The 26,780-nt window shown below is 44.3% G+C and overlaps 1 protein-coding gene across 1 annotated transcript in view; it reads right to left on the bottom strand.

The window, feature by feature from the left end:
• Positions 1 to 9,331: 9,331 nt before the first annotated feature.
• SCFD2 (sec1 family domain containing 2) overlaps positions 9,332 to 26,780 on the bottom strand; it is a 482,746-nt gene continuing 465,297 nt past the window's right edge. Inside the window, exon 9 of the mRNA XM_083168483.1 lies at positions 9,332 to 10,184. Coding sequence (XP_083024609.1) covers positions 10,092 to 10,184 — 93 coding nt within the window. The 3' untranslated portion in view covers positions 9,332 to 10,091. The remainder of the gene's footprint in view (positions 10,185 to 26,780) is intronic.

Genomic DNA, 26,780 nt, shown 5'->3' with positions numbered 1-26,780 from the left:
CATTTAGAAACTCAAGACCATGAAGGTTCTCAAACACCCAAGCACCGTCAAAATTATTTAAAACGAAAACACCAATGGTGACATATAAACACGATAACCCATACCCCACCCTTATGGGTAAACCCTCCTCCTCAACTCCTTTCTATATTAAGAAATGTCATTGCTGGTGTAAAACAGTTTGTTGTTATGTTGGAGAAATTGATGTATACTCTCCCCTCTTTCTTCATTGCCAAATGTATGTAATGGAAGTCTTTAATGCAAAAAATTTCAATAAACATATATTTGAAAAAAAAAAAAAGTGGGCAAAACGGGGCGGAAACGTGGGCGGACACGGGGGAGTACACTTATGTTGGGGGGCGTACATTCGGAAACCACTCCGAATGCACGCGATCAAAAAGGGCAGAAATGTGCGGTGTCCACAAGTGTACTATTGCTTTGCGGACACCACTCGTTCATGCGGTAGGCGAACGTACGCCTAATGACTACAAGCATTAACACCTGAACCCAATAGAATCTACTCCTTTACTCATTACTCACTAATAGGCCGCTTGTCAGTGCTTTAATTGAAACCATTGCTGCTTCAAGGAAACCTTAGTAATCCCCCACATATGCTGTACTTGTCCCACACTTAAAAACTGCTAACAATGGACATGACTGAATATTAATACTATCAATACACATGTGTATTCGACATGTACTCATGAAACCACACATTTTGGGTAAAGTAAACACATTTATTTATATTCATGTCACACTCAATGCCAGTGTGATGCAAAGACCATAAAATAATACATACAAACAATAAACAACATGGCAGGAATGCTGCAAAATAAATAATAATACAAAACATATATAATTGCACACAGATGGACTCCAGCACCTCCTATGTGCCACTGCACATGCAGCCAGTGGGAAATGAGGAGGCTGCTGGCCCTTCTACAGCAGGGCAAGCTGCACCTGACCATTCAACAGCAGGGCACCCTACACCTGGCCCTTCTGCAGCAGGCCAACCTGCAGCTGGCTCATATGCACCATCAGCAGAATCATTTGGAACACAACCGGGGACTTCACAAGATAGTACCATGGCCATCACTTCAAGTACAGCTGACAGTAATGGCAGGCAAAAGAGGGCAACAGGGGAACCACTAAGGACATATGAAGCAAGGGCTCATCTGGTTACCCTGAGCACGTGATTGGACACAAGAAGCTGACACACACAGCACAATGGAAGATTTGGGAACACATAACGGCGGAGATTAATGCAGCCACAAGTTCATTTCCGACCACGTTTGGCCTTGGTAGGCTCCTTGGCCTGTGCAGCAGCTCTTCGGGGACGGCCAGATGCTGGGGCAGGTGGAGCAGATGATGTGGAGGGGTTGGCTGGTCTACCCCTCCTGCCAGCAGGGAGTGTTTCCGGTGGTAATGCACCAGAAACGGATGACATTAGGACCCTGTTGCTGGTAATCAGCTCCACCATAAGCTCATTATGGTGGAGGAGGAGATCATTTTGGCGGGTGGCTTGCTCGGCCAGCACCTGAGCACTTGCAGCCATGGCCTGCATGCTCGCAGCCATGGACTGCTGGGTGCTGACCAAGCTCGCCAGGATCTCCTCGGTCCTACGCACCCGTTCTGATGCCAAGTCTCCCTGCTGGTTGATGTCCCCAAGCACCTGGGCCAAGGCGGCCAAATCGGCTTGGGCCGATGCCTGCTGCTGCACAGGCCTACCTCTGGGGCCAGGTGGCACGGACTCCTCCACCTCCTGAGCAGAGTCCTCACCAAGCGGTGGGGTGTCTGTGGGAAAAGATAAACACAATTAGGAGACATTCTACGATAATTACTTGCACAAGTTTATGGCATGACCAATATTTACCTTCCAGAAAAGACGCAAACACTTCAGCTGGGGCCTCGCTATCCATCGTGCTCACCCCCCTGATCTCCTCAACTGCTATACAGCTCTCGGCCATCACCTCCAGGGGGGTGAGCTCTAGCCCTGATGGCATGGGCCCGGCCCCAGATGTCTGGCTGTGTTCCCACCGCTTGGTCATCTTCCTCTTCAGGTTGGTTTTGAAGTCCTGCCACCTGCAATGTAAGTTGACATATTAATACATGTCACTCCCAATGTTAGCTGTTGCAGCCATTGCTCTGTGCTACATATTACAACATGTGATTAATGTCCCATATATAATATTACATGCAACTATGATATCAACCGTTACAATACACATTCACAATCACCCTACTCTAACTCTCAACCAAATAACATGGCAATAATGTATGTGTATCGTAACAACCTCACGGCCCATTTGCTAAATGCATCTAAGCATCAATTCAATCATTACTTGGCTATTACTGGGCACATGTATCACAAAACAACTTGCCTCTTCTTCACATGGTCCGTCTCACGAACTTGTGGCGCTACTTCATTAATCTCTGCCGTTATCTGTTCCCAAATCTTCCATCTGCGTGTGTGTGTCAGCTTCTCCGATGGACACTCAATCCAATCACGTGCTCGGGGAACCAGGATGGCAAGCTCCTGTGCTTCATATGCCTTATTTCTTGTAGTTGGTTCCTCTGTTGCCCTGGCTCGCCCCTTGCCACGTCCCTGGCCACGCCCCCTGGCACCAGTCGCTGCACTTGAAGTGCTGGCCATGGTACTACCTTGTGAAGTCCCCGGTTGTGTTCCAACCAATTCTGCTGATGGTGCATATGAGCCAGCTGCAGGTTGGGCTGCTGCAGAAGGGCCAGGTGTAGGTTGCCCTGCTGTAGAATGGTCAGGTGCAGCTTGCCCTGCTGTAGAAGGGCCAGCAGCCTCCTCATTACCCACTGCCCGCATGTGCAGTGGCACATAGGTGGTGCTGGAGTCCATCTGGTCAAATAGTTGCTGCAGATCTGGGTCCACCTCTGGTTGTGATCCAGACATGTTAGCAACAACATTGTCACCTTCTAATACACCTTTATATACTGTTTGTGTATCCTGTTTGGCGGACATCAGCGGCAGCTGCGTTCCGTGCGTGTGCGTACGTCGCTGTTTTTTCGCGCCGCATACGGTGGCGGAAATTCCATTGTGTAAAACCTGGCGAAAGTTCTACATGAAATACTGGTCACCAATGCTAACATTGCATAGAATCTTCTGATAAACCTGTGACTATTGCACAATACACATGCTATTTGCTAGCATGACATGACATTTGAATTATGACTACTGTGGTATTGTGGCGTTTTATTGCAAGCTAAAAGTAGCCCAATCCCTTAGATAATCCAAGCCACAAATCATGCAATACTCATCTCTACTGTTATAGACCACACATGTGAGAGCCCTATAAATAGTGAGTTGCTGCTAGAATCATTTGTCTCCAGATCTGGACTTGTCAGGGTCTAAGGTAAGCTCTTCCATGCTCCTTGTAGATATGATATCCATTAACAATGTAAGTGTATGAATGTATGCACCATTGCCTCACTGACTACAGATTGTTGGGCCAGCAAAGTGCGTGTATCATTATTGCAACATGTCACATGTTCACTATTTCACTCACAGGTCTTAAACATGTGTGGGTTCATCTATTGCAGGACAACATGTCCCAGCAATAGATGAAATGTCTCATAGTACATGATGTCGGCAAAAAATGCTGACACCTTTATCTGTGTGTTTTGGACGGTGTGTATTGAGTTCATATTATTGTGTCATCATTAGAGAGTCAAATGGATCTGCGGGATTACACGGGGCGGCCATCTATTGTACGTATTGAAGGCTACAAATCAATTTGTAGTGGGATATGGCCATTATGTGCATAGGTGCCTCAGTATTTATGTTCATTTCTTTATAGGTTGCAGAAGCTATTCTGCGCTACATGGAGAGGAGGCTAAGGGCACTTGCGGCTCTCCCCACTCGTCGCCCAAGGAGGCCAGGACGTGCTAGAATCTATCGCACACGGGTGACTCTGTTTGCTATGCCCGATGATGAGGTACTTACTAGGTACCGGTTACCCCCACATGTAATTCTGGATCTGCTCACCCTAATTCAGAGTGATTTGGAACCTCTACACGGGATCACGACAGCAATTCCGCCTCACACACAGCTGCTGGCGGTGTTGCATTTCTGCGCCTCAGGATCATTCCAACAAGTAGTGGCAGTACTTGCAGGAATATCTCAGCCGGCCTTCTGCCGAATCCTGAGGCGTGTGACGTCGGCCATGTTCAGGCGCAAGGGGCACTTCATGGCCATGACATTTGCCACCGAGACCCTGCGCAGAAGCCAGCAGGCCTTCCATCAAATTGCTGGCTTCCCTAATGTGATAGGGGCTGTGGATGGCACCCATGTACCATTTGTGCCTCCATCTCGAAGTGAGAAGATATATAGGAACCGCAAATTGTTCCACTCACTGAACGTGATGGTGGTATGTGGCCCATCCATGGAGATTCTCGCCTTCAACTCGAAGTTTCCCGGAAGTGCCCATGACTCTCATGTCATCCGACAAACCGGGATATGGCAAAGACTACAAGAGCTGGAAGGCCGTGATGCGTGGGTTCTGGGTGACTCCGGTTACCCATGTACGCCCTGGCTACTTACGCCGTACAGCTACCCAGCACCGGGCCCACAGGTGGCATTCAATCGGGCGCATGTTGCCACCAGGCAAGTGGTGGAGCGCTCAATTGGCCTTTTAAAAGGTCGATTTAGAGTGCTCCACCGCACTGGTGGTGACTTACAATATGCGCCTGAAATGGTGTCGAGGATCGTGGGCCTGTGTATATTTTTCCACAACATTGCTGTGCGGCGTGAGATACCCTTTGATGAGTGGGAGGTACCATCTGAGCCGCAAGATCCGCCCATGCGCCCATCCCGCGCCCCTGAATGCCGGAGGGGATACCAGCTGCGGGACTCTGTGGCGCAAAGATACTTCAGGTACATGTTATCGAGTTCACAGAACACACCAATTATTGTACAAATCACCCCTGCAAATAAGTACAGTGTGTTAGTTGTCAGTGTTACAACACGAAAATTAGCCAGCCTGCCCTCCTAATGGCAAAGAAATAGGATATATTTATCATATGTGCTTAGTTTTGGGGGAAGTTAAATATTGGTGGCAATTATTATACCTTGTTCAAGGGATCTTATGTGTTTGTTATATCTTCATTATTGTAGTTGATACTATCCCTGATGACTGGTGAGTACATTGATTTATTCTGTAATGTGTTAGGGATTTTTTCATGTGTTGATGTCTGATTTGTTTGCAGATATATATATATATATATATATATATATATATCTATATATATGATATTAGAATTTATTCACATGTTTCTACATTTCAAGGAGCAGGCAGCCAGGCAGGCAGGCAGGCAGGCAGGGCTGTTGTATAATGGTGGTCTCAGGATACCTGCAAGTGTGTGTATGTGTCTTTTACACATAAATGTACGCATACACATAGATGCATAGAGTAAATAATGCTAAGTACAGCTATGCGTTGCTAAGCTATAGCACGCGTTGCTTGGCGGAGCGAGGCGTCATTGGATTTGCTAAGTGCATACACACTGTGTTTTATATATATCAGATTTGTTCATTGCCATACATCAACACTACTGTTTGGAAGGCAAGCGAATTTGTCACCATTTGTGTTTGCGCAGAGACGCTGTTCATGTAAAGATGAACAATAAAGTTATTAACACAAATAACTGTGATCAACCAATGCCACCAGCTGATTGGTTGATAGATGCCATTGTCAACATGGCGGAGACACGAAGGGCAGAACCCTTTACACATGCGGAGCTGCGGGTTCTTGTCTCCGTCATGGAGACAAGGCTGGGCCGTGCAGGGCCCTTTATAACCAACAGGCATAAGCGGAGGGCCTATGCTGCGGCAGGGCGCCGAATTTACGCCCGCACTCGGGTGCGGAGGTCCCTCGGGCAGCTGGAGAGGCGGTGGTCGGACCTCCGCAGGCGCCAGCCCCAGCTGCTTCAGCAACTCAGGGGCGAAATAGCTGAGTGTGAGTATTTTAGCTATGAAATTTCGCACTTACAACATAGCATATATAAACAATAAAATGTGTCTCATGATAAGTGGGTGTCCATGGGTTTAAAAGTCCATAGACTGTTATGTGTGCTTCTTCCTGGTTAACATGCAGTCATGTGGCTTTTATATGTAATGCCATAGCATTGAGGATTATGATGCATACAATGTGCCAGATCTAATATGTGTTACACATTGATAAATGCCTGGGTTGTAATGTGTGAACAAATTACTACCAATCACATACTAATTTAAATGTCACTATTTGGAATCCATTAACAGTAAGGAGCTACTTTCCTGCATCGTTTGCCATCATTATCACCCTTCCATGTATGTCTTGTTATGGATTAATACATGTGCCCCAATGACCCCACATTGACCATGATGTTTTTTTCTAACACACAGCACGAGCCCAAGCACAACAGGCCCGGGAAGAGGCGGAGGCAGCCCTGGCACATGAGGAGGCCCAAGACCCGGAGGAGGAGGTGTCGGAAATGGTGGAGGAGGAGGAAGTGGAGGAGGAGGAGATGGTGGTGGAGGAGGAGGAGGTGCGTGAGGAGGTGGTGGAGGAGGATGTGGAAGCGGAGTTGGTTGCGGAGGAGGAGGTGTTGGTGGCGGAGGAGGAGGTGGAGGAGGTGGTGGTGGTGGAGGAGGAGGAGGAGGAGGAGGAGGAGTTGGAGGAGGAGGAGTTGGAGGAGGAGGAGTTGGAGGAGGAGGAGTTGGAGGAGGAGGTTGTTGGTGGAGAGGAGCTTGCGGAGGAGGGGTCTGAGGAGGCCACGGTTGCCCCGGAGGAGTCGGATGACGATGGGGAGGAGGCGTGCCAGGCCCCGGAATATGAGCAGATCGGTATGTTAACATAATGCATCATTCATGAAGTAGTTGTACTGGTATTTGTTATGTAGCACTGTTGGTAAAAAAATTGTTTGCCATACTATTCATATAGACCCCAAAGTGGGTAGCTACAGATACAGGTACGGGTTAGATGGGGTGTCCAAGGCATCCCTTTCATCCAGGACACCTCTGAATTACACCGGTTTGTGGGATGGGTTGGAGCTCCATTTTGACTGCCACATAACCGTTGTAGTTAAACAGGATCCTGGAGTAAAGGGATGAGTGGATCATTTGTGGCTTAAATTCACCTGCTGCAAGCGTGGATTATGACCCATCAAATAGTGGAATCTATATTGTTGGTGAATGTTATTTATAAACTCTAGGATGTATGCTATAAATGGAGTATGGCCCGGCCTACCTTGGAATGGAGTCAGAAGTTGCCAGTGTCCCAGGAGCCTCCTCTACCTAAACACCCCCTGTACTTCAGATTTTTTTTTTGCCCTCACAGAATTGTAGGTTGGTTTAGACAGAATTATGATTTTGAGGATGTGTACTGTGCATTCCTGACATTTGCATAACTCCCATGCCACGAACCATCACTGAACTTAGACTGAGCAGATTGTGACAAGTTCTTATTGACGGAGGCCATGACCTGCTTGTCATTGGTTAGTCATGGGTGGGTTGTGACTGAGAAGAAACAATATGACTGTTATGTCTTCTGCAGAGTAAAGGGTATAGGGCAAAAAATACAGTATGTAGTAAATAAGTTAGCATGTATGTATATATGTATGTGTCATATCTATTTATCTATGTGTGTCTCTATCTCTCTACATCATGGGTCCTCAAACTGCGGCCCTCCAGATGTTGTGAAACTACAAATCCCGCCATGCCTTGCCACAGTTTTAACACTTCCTTATAGCAAAACTGTGGCAAGGCATGCTGGGATTTGTAGTTTCACAACATCTGGAGGGCCGCAGTTTGAGGACCCATGCTCTACATAGATATATATATATATATATATACACACATGTCACCTAGCATTTGTGCAATTTATGTCGCAGTATGTGAAATGTATGCAAGAATAACATGACTAATTGTTGCCCCTTTGACATGCCCACAGATGACACCACACCGGCAGATGAGGGTGTGCGTGGGGCCCTCCGGCGACTGGAGCACCATCTGCGGCTGGCTCAAGCAGACCTGCAGGACCTGAAAGACCTTCTTATTTAATTTATAATTTTATATTTTTTTATTTCTGTTAATTGTGTAGTTCATTAAATTCTTTATGCAAGTTCACAGTTGTTGGTTTTATTTGCACTTTAAATAGTATATGTGTAGATTGTTTATAATCTTTTACACAGGGTGTAATACAAAGCATTGCACTTACATTGCTGTAAGGGTTAATGTGTGCAATGCATGTGTTAGGCATGCTTGTAAGGATATATTGGAATCTAATTGATTCCAATTCCAAATAAGCAGTTTTTTATGAGGATAGGTAATTGAATAAGTGGGTCATGTGATGTATTGCAGAAGATACTTCATAGTGGGTTGTTTGGCGTAAATACTCCGCTTACGTGCGGTAGCACCGCTTGGCTCCCGTTCGGATGCGGTATTCCCGAGCATACTCTGTAATACTCTGTAATACCGTGCCGAATCGGAGTGTTTCTCCCGCACACGCATGCTTTGTATGTCGTCCGTAAACACGCCCTGTTCTTAAAGAGTGAGTCCGTCCGAATGCGGAGGACACGTGGGCGTTTCTACGGACGATGGCCGCATGCGGCAAAACACCGTGGCGTGCGGACCGCTCCGTAAGAATGCGGGAATTTCCGCACAGATCAGAATAAAGGCCAATGTGAGAGGTGGCTGGAGGGACAGAGAGAGAAGGGGAAGCTGCTGAAGGGACATGGGAGGTGAGCAGCTGGAATGACAGATATGTGTATAAATTAAATTATACTACCACTGTGGGCATTATGTGTAAGGGGCATTGCTACTGTAGGCATTATCTTTAAGTGGCACTACTACTATGGGCATTATGTGTATAGTGGCACTATTACAGTAGCATTATGTGTATAAACAGCACTTCTACTGTGAACATTATGAGTAAGTGGTACTGGTACCATAGTATTATGTGTATAAGCAGCACTACTACTGTGGGCATTATGTGTATAAGGGATATGGCCATTATGTGTAAGGAGCAATATTACTGTGGACAATTTGTGTAAGAGGTACTATGGCTGTGAGCATTATGGGCCTAATTCTGGTTGGCTCGCAATACAAAATCTCTCTCTAATGGTCAAAACCATGTGCACTGCAGGAGGGGCAGATGTAACATGTGCAGAGAGAGTTACATTTGGGTGGGCTGTGTTCAAACTGAAATCTAAATTACAGTATAAAAATAAAGCAGCCAGTATTTATCCTGCACAGAAAAAAAATAACTCGCCAAATATAACTCTCTATGTACATGTTACATCTGCCCCACCTGCAGTGCACATGGTTTTGTCCATTAAAGAAGGAGTTTGCATTTGCGAGCCAACCTTGAATCACCCCCCATGTGTATAAACAGCACTACTAATGGGTGACATAATGTGAATAAGGGGTACTACTGTGTGTTTAAACGTGAATAAGGACCACTACTATGTGATGTAATATAAATTGGGGCACTACTTGCAGTGTAATGTGAATACGATTGCGTTACTCTGTGGTGTAATTTGAATTGGGCATACTACTGTGTGACCCTTCCTTATGGGACAATGTTTGCCAGAAACACTGACACTGGCCTTGGTTCCACCTAATTGAGGGGGGGGGGGGGGTACAGATGGGTGTTTGTTCTTGGCCAGAGTCACTCAAATGCCATTATTTCAATGGGTACATTAAGGACATGTGTGCATCTTACATTAAATCAATCAACACGTGCTGTCAAACATGTTTTATTAGTGTCAAAAGTTAACGTGTCAAAGAGTTAAACAGATAATGAGCGATACTGTATATAAAAGTATACTTTCTGCTGACAAGACAGAGAACAACTGTCGTTGCTGCAAGAATACAGAAAATGGCAAGGGATGGGATGGGTAACAAGGCCCATCTCTGAGACATTGCTCTTACTACCAATTATCTATTTAAATACACATTTCAGAGCACTTAACAAAAACTTATTTAAAAATATCATAGCTCCAGGCATGTTTTAGAAATTAACACAATCAGAGACACAGTTGTGTTTTTAACCCAGGATCATCACTCAGCTGGAAGATGACAACAGTCAAATGCCGGTGTCTGGGTGCAGACGGTCTGTTGCAAACAGTAACTCAGGAATGTCGAGCGGTTTCAGGAGTCTTGTTGACAGAACAACCACCTACAGTAAGAAAAGAAAAATTCAAAATAGTAAGAAAAGATAAATTCTGTTATGATGCAGTTTGCATCGTACACTCCGATAGGAGTTTAAAAAGGTTTTTTTCAATCATATAAATATATTGACATATTGTATACTGTATATCATGCTCTAGAAATGTACCTGATGTCCTCAGTAGCTACCCTGACCTGACGAAAGTGTGAGGAAGTCTCCTGGAGGTCGTGGATCTGCTGCCCCTACTTGCTGGCCTGTTACGTACTGTAGTTTACACTGAACCATGGCCCTGCCCTCAGCATCACAATGAGCAGAGCCCTGCCCCCAGCGTGATGAGCACAGCAGCGGGGATTAGACACTGTGCGCATGGAGAGACAGAGAGCGAGAGATGAGAGTGAGACAGACATGGATAGAGAGGGGGAAATGGGGAGCAAGAGACAGACATGTGAGAAGGAAACAGATACTGTATGCGGGGAAAAACATGAGGAGTGAGAGACAGACGAGGGCCAGATTCTCTAAGCTTCAAAAGTGATCAAATGGAGAGTGATAAACAGCCATCCAATCAGCTCCTACCTGCCACGACACAGACTGTGTTTGAAAAATGTCAGGCAGGAGCTGATTGGCTGGCTGTTTATCACTCTCCATTTTATCACTTTTGAAGCTTAGAGAATCTGTCCCATGGTGAGAATGAAACATATAAGAAGAGAGAAAAGCATGAAGAGAGCCAGATATGGGAAGGGAGACATTGACCTGGTGAGAGACTGACTTGGCGGGAAAGAGACTATGGGGCGGGATTCTCTAAAATCCGCAGCCCAGTATCGCCGGCATTCGCATTTCTAATGACCACATATTCTCTAAAATATGCGGTCATTAACGCAAGGGACAGCTCTTGCGTGACGGATCCCTCACACAGCGCTGCGGTAAGAAGCCCATAGGCTTCTGCAGGGGATCGCCAGCTTTTTCTGGCGATTTCCTCCGCAGCGCTGACACTGCGAAGGGGGGTTAGAGAATACAGAAATGCGGTAAAAACCCCGATAACGGGGGTTTTACCGCATTTCTGTGATAGAGAATCTCGCCCCAAGAGAGACAGGGGTAGATTTATGAAGTATAGTGGAGAAGTGTACCATGGCAACTAATCAGCTGCTATGTATCATTTTTTGGAGTGCACTTGATAAATGGTTACTTAAAGCTGATTGGTTGAGACAAACAAGGGGAGAGAGAGAGACATGGGGGAAAAATTGCTTCTGTTGGCTAATAATGTGGTAAAACTTTGCTTAATGCTGCCAGCCAGTATAGCAGAGCAGCTAACTATACCTATTGTCCCAGAATCTGTGGGAGTCACTTGATTTTATGGTATTCCCGGAATCACCCCTCTCCGATTCCGTGCACTTCCTAGTGAAGTGGGCAGAATGGGGAGGGCCTAATGAAGCATTTCTATAGCAACAATTGGTAATGATGCAACTAAGCTGACTGTGCTGCTGCCCCCTGGATTTCTTCTCCGGGGTTATCAAGTAGAGGCAGGCATCAGAGTAGGCAAGCATGTGATGGTTTCCATTAGCAACGATAAGGAGATCTTATGTACACAACAAGCTTGAGAGCAGGATTATGGGGCCTACACACACAAATAGCGATAGCGGTGTGAGGCCCGCACAGCATGCTGGATAAATCTAGAGAATTGTTGACCAGGGACAGTGTTCCCACCGGAGAACACTGACCCTCACAGATCGCTCAGCACAACGCTGACACATCGATGTGTGCTGAGCGATCTTGCTGAGCGTTCTAGCCTTGCTTAGAATGCTTAGCCAATCTCCCCATGTGTAGGCCGCTTAAGTCCATAGCACAATTTATTATCCACAGCCCAGATTTTATTACCAATTCATACAATACACTGCAGCCTTGATTAAGAGTCATAGACATTTGTCACTTTTTTTGTTATATAAAATATAACTATTTTATTACATGCCTTGTTTGCATCTTATTATATTTGCTTTTAGAGCTAATTTTATATGACAATGTTCTAGGTCATTAGGGTACAGTCTGTTCATAGTTACTCTATTATAACAAAAGGATCTCAATAATGATATGAATAACACAGGACAGCAACAAATCTTAAAATTTAAAAATCCCACTCGCTTCCCATGATGACCATTTATAGTAACAGGGCAGCGCTATGAATAGATAATTAAATGGGACAACTTGACAACTGCGGTGAACTGCGGAGCTCTCAGGTCGCTGCGTCTGATCCACAGACAACACTTCTGAGAACCACTGCACTTATATCACTGCTAGCTATGGGAACAAGGACCTGGCCAGAGCTTTTAACCTCGAAAAAATGCACTTTCTGTGAGGCAGAGAACGAGAAATGAATTGTTGACATTTTTATCATTATACTCTTGTAATATTGTAGATCTAATGACCTGGGGAAGCAGAGGAGCGGCACAGCTATTCCCGCTCAGCCAAAGATGAAGCGTCTCCTTCTATACATTCAATGGAAAGCAGCCGCACTGAGGAAGTGCACTTTGCTTAATGCAAGATAGAAAAATATGGGATATGGTCGCTGACACATGAAATAGGTCGACAGAATCCGAATGTCGGCACAAGCATTAGGTTGACTATGAAAATGTCGACAGTCGAAAGGTCAACATGTGTTTTTTCATTTATTTAAAAAAAAAAAAAAAAATAGGCAGAATTTCATACCCTACTATCCACTAGGGCGTGGAGAAAGAATATAATAGTGTGCCAAATGCAGCAAGGCACCGAGTCCGAAGCATGGCGAGCGCAGGGAGCCATGCGAGGGGACTCGGTACACTGATATGGGGTCCTTGGCCTGTCGCACTTTTTTGCATAAGAAAATGTGTCTTATCCAAGGGCGTTTTACGAGAGTAGAGGCCAGTGTGCAGCCTCCTCAGCCGGGCCACCACCTCTCTCCCGGGAGCAGTAGGGTCTGAGTGCTCTAGTGCTCAGACCCTACTGCCCATGTGCAAACCTCCACTGCGCTGTGGAAGCTGAGCACTAGAGCGCATGTGCAGATCACCAGAAAAATGTCTGCTGCCCCATTTTTCCAGTTATTTCTGCAGGACTCCAGAGGGAAAGCATTACCAAATGGGTGCAATGTGCACGGTGTGGGCCCCCCTGGGACTCAGGGGCCCACGTACACTGCACCCATTATAGATACGCTTCTGCTCATATACTATACTCTCCAGTTTGCATAATTTGTTTAAAGAGACACATAACTAAATGTGTATACTAATCACTGCACAACAAAACACACACTATCATTCATAAAATAAGTACAAAATATATAATATGTACTCATGAATGCTACACTGAATGCAATGGAACAGTCGCAATTCATGCACTAAACTAGTCTGAACTGCTTCACTGAAGTTCATATGGTTTCTCCTAATTCAACAATGCGGAGTTATTATAGCTCCTGTCACTTTCCAGTGAGGAATGCCTTCAAATACCCTAAGGGGTTCCATTAACCCACTGAGAACAGATAAACTGAACCTTAAAAAAAAAAAAAAGGGGGTACTTGTTTCCTAGCACGGCGCCCACGATGTTAATCTTATGCCATCGTTTTGATCGCATCGATCACATCGCATCGCATGCGACCAGATCACATGCGATGCGATCAATGCAATCAAAAATATTTTTTAATTGTACATGCACCCTGATGGGTGTTGCAAGAACAGCGAGCCACCAAGTCCGAAGCGTGGCGAGCGCAGCAAGCCCCGCGAGGGGACGCGGATAACTTCACATGTATTCCGCATCCGCTCACCACGCTTCGGGCTCGGTGGCTCGCTGCGCTCCCCACACTATATAAAATCGACTCCACGCTGACGTGGATAGTGGGGGTATGAAAAGGCTGCGCTCGCCACGCTTCGGGTTGGCACACACTATCATTTATAATAAGTACAAAATATATAATATGTACTCATGAATGCTACACTGAATGCAATGGAATTGTACCCCCACTATCCACGTCGGCGAGGAGTTGATTTTATATAGTGTGGCGAGCGCAGTGAGCCACCGAGCCCGAAGCGTGGCGAGCGCAGCGAGGGGACGCGGATAACTTCACATGATCGTGGGCGGGGGGGGTTCCTGGTGGTGCTTTCGAACATATTAATCAACCATCAGGGTGCCTGTACAATGTGAAATCGGGTGTAATCGCGTCGCAACGCATGTGGTAATGGCATGTGATGCGACGCAATGTTAAAATTGTATAGGAAGCTCTTAAAACCCTAATATCGGGTCAGATCGGGTCCCATCGCAACCCTCAACTAATGGTATGCGATGGGACCCGACGGGCGCCGTGCTAGGAAACAAGTACCAAAAAAGGCATAGCAGACCTTGTGTTGTACTAAACGCATATAATTGGGTTAAAAAACGGTGCATTCTTTGGGAGAAAGTGGCCTGTAACCTAGGAGCGTCACAGCTGGTAGAACTCCTGGGGCACTGATCAACCTACAATGACAAGTCATATAGTAATCTATTAACATTTACAGGAAAGTTGGTTTATCATCTAAATCTAACATCTAAAAATTCCTAATAATGTTAATTTGTGGGTATGGTCCAAAAAACATCAACTGTGACGGATTCATGCTGAAATGTAGGACATTTCTAGAGCATTTAAGTTATTATTAATCGGGCAGACAGTAATGGCCACAGTGAGGCACACATCAATCTAGGACTTTGTCATGTGACTTCTCACTGTTACATCTGCTGCATGTTTCCGTTATTTATAACAAAAGATTGCAATGTACAGTATACTGCTGAACTCCAAAGCAACACATATAACAGGGCACTGTAGCTAGCACCACAGCACTGAATCCCCTCAATCAGCACCAAAGGTGCTTGGCAGAAGTCCAGGCTATGGGGGTTATTATGGTTTACTCACAAAGGCAAATTCACTCTCAGATGGACAAAAAACCATGTGCACTGCAGGTGGGGCAGATGTAACATGTGCAGAGAGAGTTAGATTTGTTTGAGCTATTTTGTTTCTGTGCAGGGTAAATACAGGTTGCTTTATTTTTACATTGCGATATAGATATCAGTTTGAGTACATACCCCTCCCAAACATAACTCTCTCTGCATGTTACATTAGGCCCACCTGCAGTGCACGTGGTTTTGTCCATTAGAGAGTGAATTTGCCTTTGCGAGTGAACCAGAATAACCTCCTATATGTGACTGTTTAGAGACTACTAGCAGAGGCAATTATAGAGGCCCATTTGCCATGTAATATTTGCAGCTAATTCTAGCCACAAATAGTGAGTATACCCAGCATGCATCATGGAGGGAATGCAGCAGGTACTCCAATCCCTGCTGCCCCACCACCAGCTGCCTCCCCCATAGGCTTCTATGGTGGATGTGATGCTGCACAATGTATCCCCGTCATGCAGCATCACAGTGGGTCCTTGGGCCACCGCCATTCTGAGATGGTGGTAGCCCACTGTAGAGTTTGGGCTGCATACCACATTGCTGGTGGGGTAACGTGATCAGCGCTGACTGCGCATGCACAGATCCCCCTGACACCAGGTGAAGCAGAGCACAAGGACAGGCTCCTTTCGCAGCACCCCTCTACATTCTGCTGCCCAGATCGCATTTCATATATGATCCCTCAATAAATGGGTCCAAGGGCAGGGACTCCTCCAAAGTACTAGGATGGAAGAGCGTTTAAGGGAATTATTTGTTATTTAACTAGGTTTTATTCCAATAATTATTGCATTAATTAGCGCTGATTTTTCTACAGTACCCAACTAGCGCTACTGCTTTGTATTTCTATATCCCAGCTGTGAAATTTAGAGGTAATTTACTGCATCATATTTCATAGAAGTAGTTTGAAATTTTGATTTAATGCACAAAATGACTGTGAATCTATGTTGGACAGACTAAAGGCCCCCATACACTAGTCCGACTTGCCCTAAGGACAAGTCAAACCAGTTTGCCCTTGAGAGCCTGCCGGCAGCTCCCCGGGAGGCTTGCTTGCAATTTGGCACTTGATGTGCCATTTTTACATGCAATAAATCGCATGCAATTTAATACATATAATCCTGGGGAGCTGCTGCGGACGGCGAAGCGGGAAGCGCTACTGAATTTGAAAACATTTTGAAAAGACTGGCCAGATGCTGATTGGCTGAGAGATTCAGTCAATCAGCATCTGGCCAATCTTTTCAAACTGTTTTCAAATTCAGCAACGCTTCCTGCCCCGCTGTCTGGTAAATAGTGCTACAAGCTCCCAGCCACTGCTGCCCATCCTCCACTGCCTGGACACCACTTCCCAGCCACCACTGCCTGAATCCCTGCTGCTTGGACACCACTTCATAGCCGCGACTGCTCGAATCCATGCTGCCCAGACCCTGCTGCTGCACATAGGTGTGTGACAGCAGTGCTACACCACTGGTACACACCTACAGATCAGACCAACACATTATGGCTGCTAAAAAGCACCCACGATGTGCGGCTGATGGGTCCGATCCGACAGATGAACTGCAGCAAGTTCAATCTGTAGGGTCCGACCCGATGCACACTGGAAGGCGCATAGGGTCTGATGAGGTTTCAAACACCATCCCCCACACAATCTCACCTCCCACAACCTCATTATCTATTGATGGCACTACCCTTTCTCGCACAGGATTCTACCAAGACCCTTATCCACTCTCTGGTCATCTCCAGACTGGACTACTGTAATCTCCTCCTATGTGAAATCCCTGACAAATGTCTCTCTCCACACCAGTATATCCTCAATGCTGCAGCCTGGCTCATCTTCCTTATTAAATGCAGTACCTCTACCTCCCCACTATTACAAGCCCTGCCCTAGCTCCTACCAACAGTTAGGGTTAGGCACCTCCTGGAGGATTGGAGTTGGGCTGCGCATTGGAGTTTCACTAGGAGTAGGGTTAGGGATAGGGCAGGTATGATCGCTGGGCTCAGAAGAAAATGCTGGAGACTCCTCTACCACTGGGATCAGGTATGTAACTGCTTGGCCACCAGAAACATTAATTTGACTTTCTATTATTTTGATATGTTATCCGTGTTGATATGATTTATGTCAACACTGTCGATGTGCTACATTATCACTGCTGGTAAAGTCCACATCTGCCTCAGCTGTACCAAGCAACCTGAAAAAAGCTTAAAAATGCTGCTGGCATAGAGTAAGTTCTTGATTTGAAAGGTCCGTTATAATTTTATTATACAGAGTAGAAAACACCTTTAAAAGAACAAAGTGCACTAACAAGCATGCAGCAGGAGGTGGTTTAGGAAGCAAGCCAACATTCCTGATGCATTCTATTTAAACAACTTTCTTATTAATGATGTGCTGATCGTTTTGGTCTTTATTAGGGTCTCATTGAGAGGCGGCATCAGCCTGTCTATCAGTATGGAACAATTGAATTACCACTGAAGCCAGCGAAAGCATTTCTGTTGCTTTATTTGAAAGCGATGAATGAGAAGTGAAAGAGCCACGGACAGAGCACAATGCTCAACTGAGTAGTAAATTGAGCAAAAATATCTGTTAACACTTTCACTGCTGTATGGCTAAAACCTTGAAACTAAAAGCTATTCCCCCCCCCCCCCCCCCCCAAAAAAAAATTGTGATTGTTCCGCACAAAACACTGATAGTAAACCTCCTTACAAGTAAATCAATCTTGAATTAAAGTGGGTATTTGACTTGGCAAAAGCTGCAGCTGTAGTCTATCAACCTAGGGAGAAGTATAGGACTGAGGCAGTAAACAAGGTGCCCCGTCTACTGTATAACAATCCCAGTTCACTTGAATGAAAAGGAACACTAGGGTTGCTGATTCTGCATCACACATCGCTATCGTAGCAGTGCCTGCATCTTTATGCTATTGCTAGTATCAGCCCTCCCCTGGTGTACATCTGTGTGTCTGATTGTGGATGGACTGAGACGCCCACTATACGTATCTTTAGATGCTGTTGTAGTGCTTGGTGCATCTTCAGACACAACCATTGGATGCACCATATGAACTTGAACCAAGCTGCAGAGGCGTACCTACAGTAGATATTCGTAGGCCCCATAGCAAAAGTTTGTAAGGGCCCCCTATTTAGCAACTGATGGTGATAAATGTATGTAATACATATTACTTAGACAAAGATGGGCCCCCTTCAGCTACGGGCCCCATAGAAGCTGCACCCCATGCACCTATGGTAGTTACGTCTATGCAAGCACCTGAATTCATAACCAGTTCAGTGGCACTCCTATAACACTCCTATGAGGATTTGGATGTGGGTCATGGGGTCGACAGAAATTAGAACAATTCAGCCCTAGAAATGAACCTCCCCGAGGTGTCACCAACAACTCACAGTAACAATGTTGAAAATGGAAGACTTGGGGGGAAGCATATCAAAAGTTATAGTCCATACAAACTTCTCATAATGGGGATGAGCTGCTTTTCAGTGGGTAGGGTCTCTCATGGACGATGTCTTAGCATATTGGTGCTTCGATTCATGTGTATAAAACATAAACAATCTAAATATAAAGAGAAGATATGAAGATGTCCCAAATGGGTCGTTCTTGTTATGTGTAGTTGAATCGAAACGTGAAGTGAAGATGGTGGGTGTACCCAACTCACGGAAAGATAAGGTGATTTCAAACACGTAGTGGTTTCTTTCATCGATCTGAAGTGCTTTCTCAATAGACCAGAGAACCTGTGGAATGCTTCAATGTGAATTACATAAAAATCCAATCCGTAGCTTTGTTCATATCGTGTAAGGAATACGTGACGTATAGATAGTATATCTTATCAATCGCTCAGTGTGGTGCAGTAAGACATATATCAAGGTATCTTTTTCAAAAACGATAAAAAATGGGTATACCCTAACTCACAGAAAGTATATGGTGCATGTTCATATAATGGATTCATTGTCACCTGCATGTTTCTTTCAGGACCCTTGGATGTCCAATGGTGAAAACTCAAGACGGTGGAGTATAAATAAATGAATGAAACAAAACAAGACCTCCAAGGTATATTGATGTCTAAAGATGTGTAGACAATATATCTAACAATTACCCAAATAATACCCCCCCACACACACACCAAAAGGTATCTTTATTCGATATATAAAACAAAATGATGAGCGTACCACAACCCACAGAAAAGAGATGGTGTATGTTCGTATAGAGGTTTCATTATGGTCGGTATATTTTTTTCAGGACCCTTGAATATCCAGCGGTGGTGGGTGACTCAAGGTGGAGGTATACAAATAAAAAGTGGAGAGCCTCCAATCTGTAGTAAGGTATAAAGTAGATACACCCCCCCCCCCACCCCAAGATTTAAAACAATTCCCGTGCCATAAGGGGAACCCACTCTAAGGATAAAGTAGGAAACTTATGTCTAGGTATCTTTTAACACTCAAAGTGTGACAAGGGGACTGATGGCATACCTTACTCACCACAGATATAGTGGAAAAACAATCATAACGGTTTCTTTCAGAGCTTACTACCACAAATATACTACACTCAAAGACACCAATTTAAAAATAATGGGCGTACCCCAATCACTGTATTGTGTAGAGGTTTCACATATTTAGCGGTTTCTTTAGGTGGCCTAATGGGTGCTGAATAAAACTTTCACCTTTTTATATGCAAAAACGCTTCCCAATCCTAAATCGGAAGTCAATTTAGGTTTGCAGGCATAAGTTGAAATGCTCTGGCCTGTTGCTTCTGTTGCCATGGCATCAGGAGTGCATCTATTATTGAAGAAAAATTGCAACATTAATATTGACATAAAAATGTACGGGTTCAAGCTTCTCATAAAATAAAGCTTGAACCCGTACATTATTATGTCCAGATTTTAATGCTGCAATGTTTCTTCTATCATAGATGCACTCCTGATGCCAAGGCAACAGAAACAACAGTCCAGAGCATCTAAGCTTATGCCTCGGAACCTAAATTGACTTCCCAGTTTCCGGGGGATTACTAAATATGGGCATCCATTTAAGGACTATGACCCACGTCCCTGTTACCATGGCGCCATCAGGACACCTTCCACACACGCGCCATCTGAAAGAAGGGTGCCTCCTACACAGGTGCCTTGTATCTTCAAATTAATTCTAGTCGGTGAAACGGTTGCGGCTAGAACCACATCTGTCTTTTGATATTTCCCATCATGCACTGGGTCCACGTATACCTGGAGGGGGAATATAAAAGTGTTGCGAGCAAAGCGAGCCCGTGAGGGTACAATCCAGCTGCAATCAAATCAAATAACCTAAACCTACGTAAATTATAGATAAAATACAAAATGCTGTGAAGGCATGTAAAAACTTCTGCCCTCACCTAATGTCACATCCTCATCAAAGAGCAGAAGTGGATCTAGACAACCTCAGTGGAACGCCTTCTGGATATCCGTGTTTCATGTCTGACCAATCTCGGATGACCACTTCCGCCGTCTGCAATCCACGAGTCCCAACACTTCCGGGTTTGCAGATACAGTGATCTTTCTCCATATACCCTCACATACTCTCTCTATGGGCTCAATAAACATTTCCCTGTTCTGGAAATTTATATAAATGTGGGAACCTCTATTGAGGTCACTATTTATATATACAACTCTGGAACGGAAGTTGATCCTGCTGCTATGGCAACAGGATTTATAAGCTGTTTTTTTACATGCCAATTTGCTATGGTATTTTCTCTTCCTTTTAATATATGTATTCATATTCATCGGTACCTAATATTTTACTGATATTTTAGACTTTTCAGTCATATTGTTAATTGATGACCTCACTTCCTCTGTATGTCTATTGGCTGTTCATCATTTATATATTAGCTTCTCACTCTCTTCAAACACATCTTCATAAATGTCCACTGACTGAAATGCATTAATTGCATTTGAGGAGGGTGAACGGCCTTTTACCACACTGGATGTTTGTATGTACTGTACTTCACTTTTTAATTTTTACATTTTATTTCAATTTGTGAACCCCTTTTTATGGTTCGCTGAAGGACCGTGAATATTTGTTTTTATGTGAACTCCTTTACTGCCAGAAGGAGATTCTATGTCTGTCTTTGTTGAATCTTTTATTGAAACTGTTATTGAATTATTAAAGCAAATTTCGGGATATTTATTTGGGATTGGAAAGCGTTTTTGCATACAAAGGTGAAAGTTTCCTTCAGCATCCATTGGGCCACCAAAGAAACCGCTATATATGGGAAACCTCTATTCAAGTGAGTGAGTGGAGTACCAATTATTTTGAAATTGGTGTCTTTGAGTGTGGTATATTCATTGTACTAAGTTCTGAAAGAAACTGTTATGAACATTTTTCCACTACATCTGTGGTGAGTAAGGTATGCCATCAGTCCCCAAGTCTGAACCAAAGGTCGTGCTTTGAGTGTTTTAAAAAATATACGTTTCCTACTATATCCTTACCTAAGTCCGCATAAAAGGGGTTCCCCTTATGGCACAGGAATTGTTTTAAATCTTGTTTTGTTTGTATCTACTTTATACCTTACTAAACATTGGGGCTCTCCACTTTTTATTTGTATATCTCCCCCTTGAGTCACCATTGTTCCATGCCGCTGATGCTTACGTGAGCATCAGCGGCACAACAAGCCTTTTAATCATCTAAGTGGGGACACACACCCGTGCAATATAGAGGCTCACATTTACATAAGGAGGTGCAGAGAACAAGTGCATCACGTAGTTGAGGTCTTTCTACTGATATCTAAGGAGGTTGAGCATACATCCTAGTAATATACCCTTGGGATCATTTTTTGTAATCATATATTGGGTCGCCAAACTTATGCCAGTGCACGGACTCCCCTTTTTATATTTTATGGTCGATACGTGTATATAATTTTTTTTTAATGTATCCATTGTTATTGTTTATATATGAATGCATAATTAAATTTAGTGTGCTTGATTTTTTAAGTAGTTTATGCTATTGAGAAAGCACTTCAGGTCGATAAAAGAAACCACTACGTGTTTGAAATCACCTTAACTTACCGTGAGTTGGGTACTTCCACCATATTCACTTTACTTTTCGATCATACTACACATAACAAGAAGGCACCTTTTAGGACATGTTTACATCTAATCTTTATATATTGAGATTTTTATGCTTTATACACATGAATCGAAGCACTAATATCCTAAGACATCGTCCAGGAGAAACCCTACCCACTAAAAAGAAGATCATTCCCATTACAAGTACTTGTATGGAATATAACTTTTAAGATTCTGTTTATGTGCCTCTTGATGTGTCGTCGTCCCCGACCCCCACCAATCTTCCATTTCAACAGAAATTAGGCCAACATGCACTTGGTCGACATGTGGAAAAGGTCAATATGTGTTTTTTTCACTTTTTTGGTGTCCATTTCTACATCTGAGCATGTGGACCCCCAATTAGTGTGCCGCTTCACGTGGCAGACTACCGTTTCCAGTCGTAGTCCAAGTGGATGGTAAAGTATAAAAAAAGTTCAAAGAATGAAAAAATTCATGAAAAACTTGTGTCGACCATTACCATGTTGATCTTTTGCCTGTGTTGACTTATTGCCCATGTCAACACGTTGAATGTCAACTTAATACATGTCGACCAATAGCCCGGGCCAACCCTATAACACCATTTTCACGTGCCTGAATAGTCACCTACCAGTTCTCCAGGAATTGGCATCTATTGCTGTTTTACTTCAAATAAAGAAAACAAATGCTTAGCAAATTCTATTTGATTTATATATAGATTAAATGGTAACATTTTAGTGAATCGGGCATAATTGGCAATTTATAAATCTGCAAAAAAGTGCTTTTTTTGTGGCATTATGAGTGTACTGGGTACTTCTCAATTTTAGATCACGAAGCAAAGGAACAGTAGTGGCTGAGATCAGTAAGCTGTCTGAGGCTACTAACAGACAGGTTCCTACTTACAAAAATACATTTCAGGGAGATTGTGAAGTTGGCACCTAGAGGTGCAGACATGTACGGCTACATCTGAGAGGCACGTTGTAAAAAAACTTACATCCAAATGTAGATGAGCCCTAAAGCAGTAATTGCGATCTAATGCACTTGTTGAAGAAAAGGAACAAATTCATGTCATGTATTGAGTTTTACAAATGGTTTCATATAAGTGGCCACGAGAAACCTTATTTGGTACTTCTTTACTTTCACAGCGCCAGCATGGCGCCGCGCATACTTCCGGGTTACGCTCGCCACTAATTAAGTTAAATAAACGGAGTTAACGCCATGCCAACATGGATAGTTCATACCTTCACTATCCATGTTGGCACGGAGTTGATTTTAATTAGCGTAGCGAGCCACCTAGCCCGCAGCGTGGGCGAGCGAAGCGAGCCCCGCAAGGGGACTCTGACGCGCGGCGCCATGCTGGCGCCGTGAAAGTAAAGAAGTACCCCTTATTTAAATTGCATGTAGCCATAGGTATCAATGTGGAAGATGTATTAAGCCTGGAGAAGTGATAAAGCAGTATAGACTGTAAGCTTGCAGCAGGGCCCTCCTACCTCCAAGTCTGTTTGTTGTTACCCAGTGTGTTTTATCACTGTCTACTACTGTAAAGCGAATCTGCTGTGCTATATAAACAGAATCTGCTGCACTATATGTACTATATATATATGACACTGTAAATAAATAAATAAACAAATAAATAAAGTGGAAGGTGATAACTCACCAGCCAATCAGCTGTGAAAAATTACAGTTAGGAGTTGATTGGCTGGTGCGTTATCACCTTCCGCTTTATCACCACTTTATCACTTTACCAGGCTTAACACATCTGTCCTTATAGACAATGCAGGAAAAGTGCACTTGTCAATCCATGTGAATGTATAGATTTCTGATTTATTTCTCCCCACAGAACTATTACTGCTATATACTGTAATATGGGTTAGGTGAAATCAGGGAGATTCCCAGACTCTTCAGGGAGACAGGGAGACTGCTAATATTTCAGAGAGTCTCCTGCTGAATACGGGAGGGCAGGCAACTATGCACTAACATGATCCACTATGTTTTTATTGTTAGGTTTTATGTTTAGAAGAAATAAGCAGCAATTTAGTAGTAAAATTCTAATTATTGAAGCAGGAGATACAAGATTGATCGTAGGCCTAATCTGCATTGATTTTATTACAATTACACGAATCCATCCCCCAAAGGATGAAGGTACTGTAGGCATGTTCCCCACATGAGTCCACAAGGTGCTGTAATAAGTAACATTTTCGCAGACTGAAGTGATTATGCGTCTGTAGCCTTCATTACTTATATTGCAATAATGCATTTCGCAAACTACAGTTGCCCCAAGAGAATTTTTGATTGCAAATGACATGTAAATTTATGGAGTCATCTCGTGTCGGCTGTGAATATAAAATGGTACACCTTTTTTTTTTTTTTAAAGAACCATAATATAAAGCATTAGCCCTAAAGCCATGTACGTACGGGGCGATTATTCTAACCAATTTTGACTACATCGTCAAAATCGCTTAGAAAGTTTAGAAAGTGTGTACACAGCGGGTGATAGCGTGTGCTGCCCTGCATCGTCGCTATCGACCGGCTGAATAGACACTAGAGGCAAGAATATTTTGTCTGGACAATGCAGTGCCTATTCGGCTATACGCACGGGCTGCTGCTGGGGAGGGATCACGGCTTATCTCCGGCAGCGACATCGCGATTTTGACTAAGCAAAATCTCTTAGTCAAAATTGCCCAGCTGCAGCCCGTGTGTGCACCCCTTTACATACACATATAAGTCAATCAGCTTAAGTAGGGGCTTGGAAGAGGCCAGGAACCTGCAGTCTGGTACAATATAATTGGAGGGTTGCCTGACATAACTTCAAACAGGATGTCAAAGGCATAAGAATGCAAAAGACATATCTGTGGTTAAATAAAATATTTTACCGGACATGGTTTTAATTGTAAATTGTTGGGTATAATTTTGAAATCTTTCCCAGAGGGCACACGGATTACCAGCTCTAGCCTGAGTAAAATGTATACATGTATAACGCCGATATAACCTTGTATGCCCCCATGTAGTGTTCATTATAAATTAGTGCTCACTTGCCCAAATATTTGGCCCAGTAAACACTGATATGAATAGTCAGTAAAGAAATGGAAATGCAGAAATGGGAAAAGATGGCATGCCACGCTCTCCTATAATAGTAATCAGTTTCAAAGTCTAAAGAATTACTAGCAAGGCAACACTGACACTTGTTTAAGATACCTAAAGGGCTACAGTTGCCATGCCTAGATCCATTACTGACAGGCAGAATGGACAGAACACAGTGACACCACGTCCACGGTCACAATGTAGCCAGCACCTCAATTGTTGCTTACCTCAGAGACTCAGGCTGTTTACACACGGTGCTATAGCCTTTCTGTTTGATCGGGATGGAATCGCACGGCAAGACAAAAGCACGCATTCGATTTTGACTATATAGTACAGATCTATCCTATATAGTCATTGCTGCTCTATCGATATGTGCAGCAACGAAACATGTTCGATCTCCGTTGGATGTCTATTGATACTGATTCGATTTTGACTATATAGTCAAAATCAAAGGTTAAATTGCACCGTGTGTACACACCTTAACGCTAGAGGACACAAAACATTGTCTGGCCACATTGCCTCATGTTTGGCAAACACCATAGCTCTGACTTATACACCACATTTCTTACATAATTGAGACAGCTGGAATTGTCCAAACAGAGGTGGGAATGGTGGCCAGAGTGAGAAGCTCATGGGTTTGATGGTGCAGAAACAAGATGGGAAAGTGATGTTACTCTATCCACCTCTCAGGCAGTGGCATATCAAGACGCTTGAAAACCCAAGTCAACACTCAAGATGGACCTCCATAGGCAGGGCAGGCAACAGAAATCTTGGGGCCCAATTCGCTGATATCTCTGTGGGCCCCACCTCCAATGCTGTAAGATAAACTAAAAGTGCCCTGTAACCATTACTGGAGTGGTGAGGAGCAGGAAGGGAGGGTTGGAGTCAGGGGTGGATTGGGATGGAAAAACAGCCTGGGAAATTTCTAGGAGCAGCCCTATTCCTTCGCCCTGCGCTCTATGAAACTGATGCTGTCCCTCACCTTGCGCTCTATCACACAGACGTTCTCGCTCACCATGCGGCCTGCGCTCTATCATACTGAGCCACTGTCCCCTTTGACACTCCCCTGACACCAGGCCTGTCCATCGGTACCAACATAGCCAAACCGGGGAACCAGGGGTAACTCGCATGGACAGCATCCTCTATAGGAGGACCCCATTGACTAAGGAACTGACTCAGATACAGTAAGTGGCCGACAGCTAGAGCTCAGATGGGCATAGCAGGCAGCAGTGTTGGAGTGGTCGTGGAAGACTGTGATACAGGAGACTGTAAATTCATGACACGGCTTTGGTCCTATCCAGATGCAGGAGCTCATTGAGCACACTTTGCCTTGTGTGCCCTGGGACATTTGCCAATCTAGCCAGCCTAGTTATCCCACTGCCCTCAGTTCCAGATCTGAACCACACTTATTAGACTACTTTCAGACCGCAAATGCCGTGTCGCACACGGGATTAGGACACGGGTCCCATCCCCAGATCAACACGGCAATGCGGTCTGATAGTTCCGACACGGCATATTGCCAAGTCGGTGACGTCACATGGGGCGG

The sequence above is a fragment of the Crinia signifera genome, chromosome 1 (assembly GCF_055691185.1).
Source record: "Crinia signifera chromosome 1, ASM5569118v1, whole genome shotgun sequence".
Lineage (NCBI taxonomy): Eukaryota > Metazoa > Chordata > Amphibia > Anura > Myobatrachidae > Crinia > Crinia signifera.
Note: the sequence above shows the minus strand (reverse complement) of the source record. Positions and strands in the feature narration are given on the sequence as shown.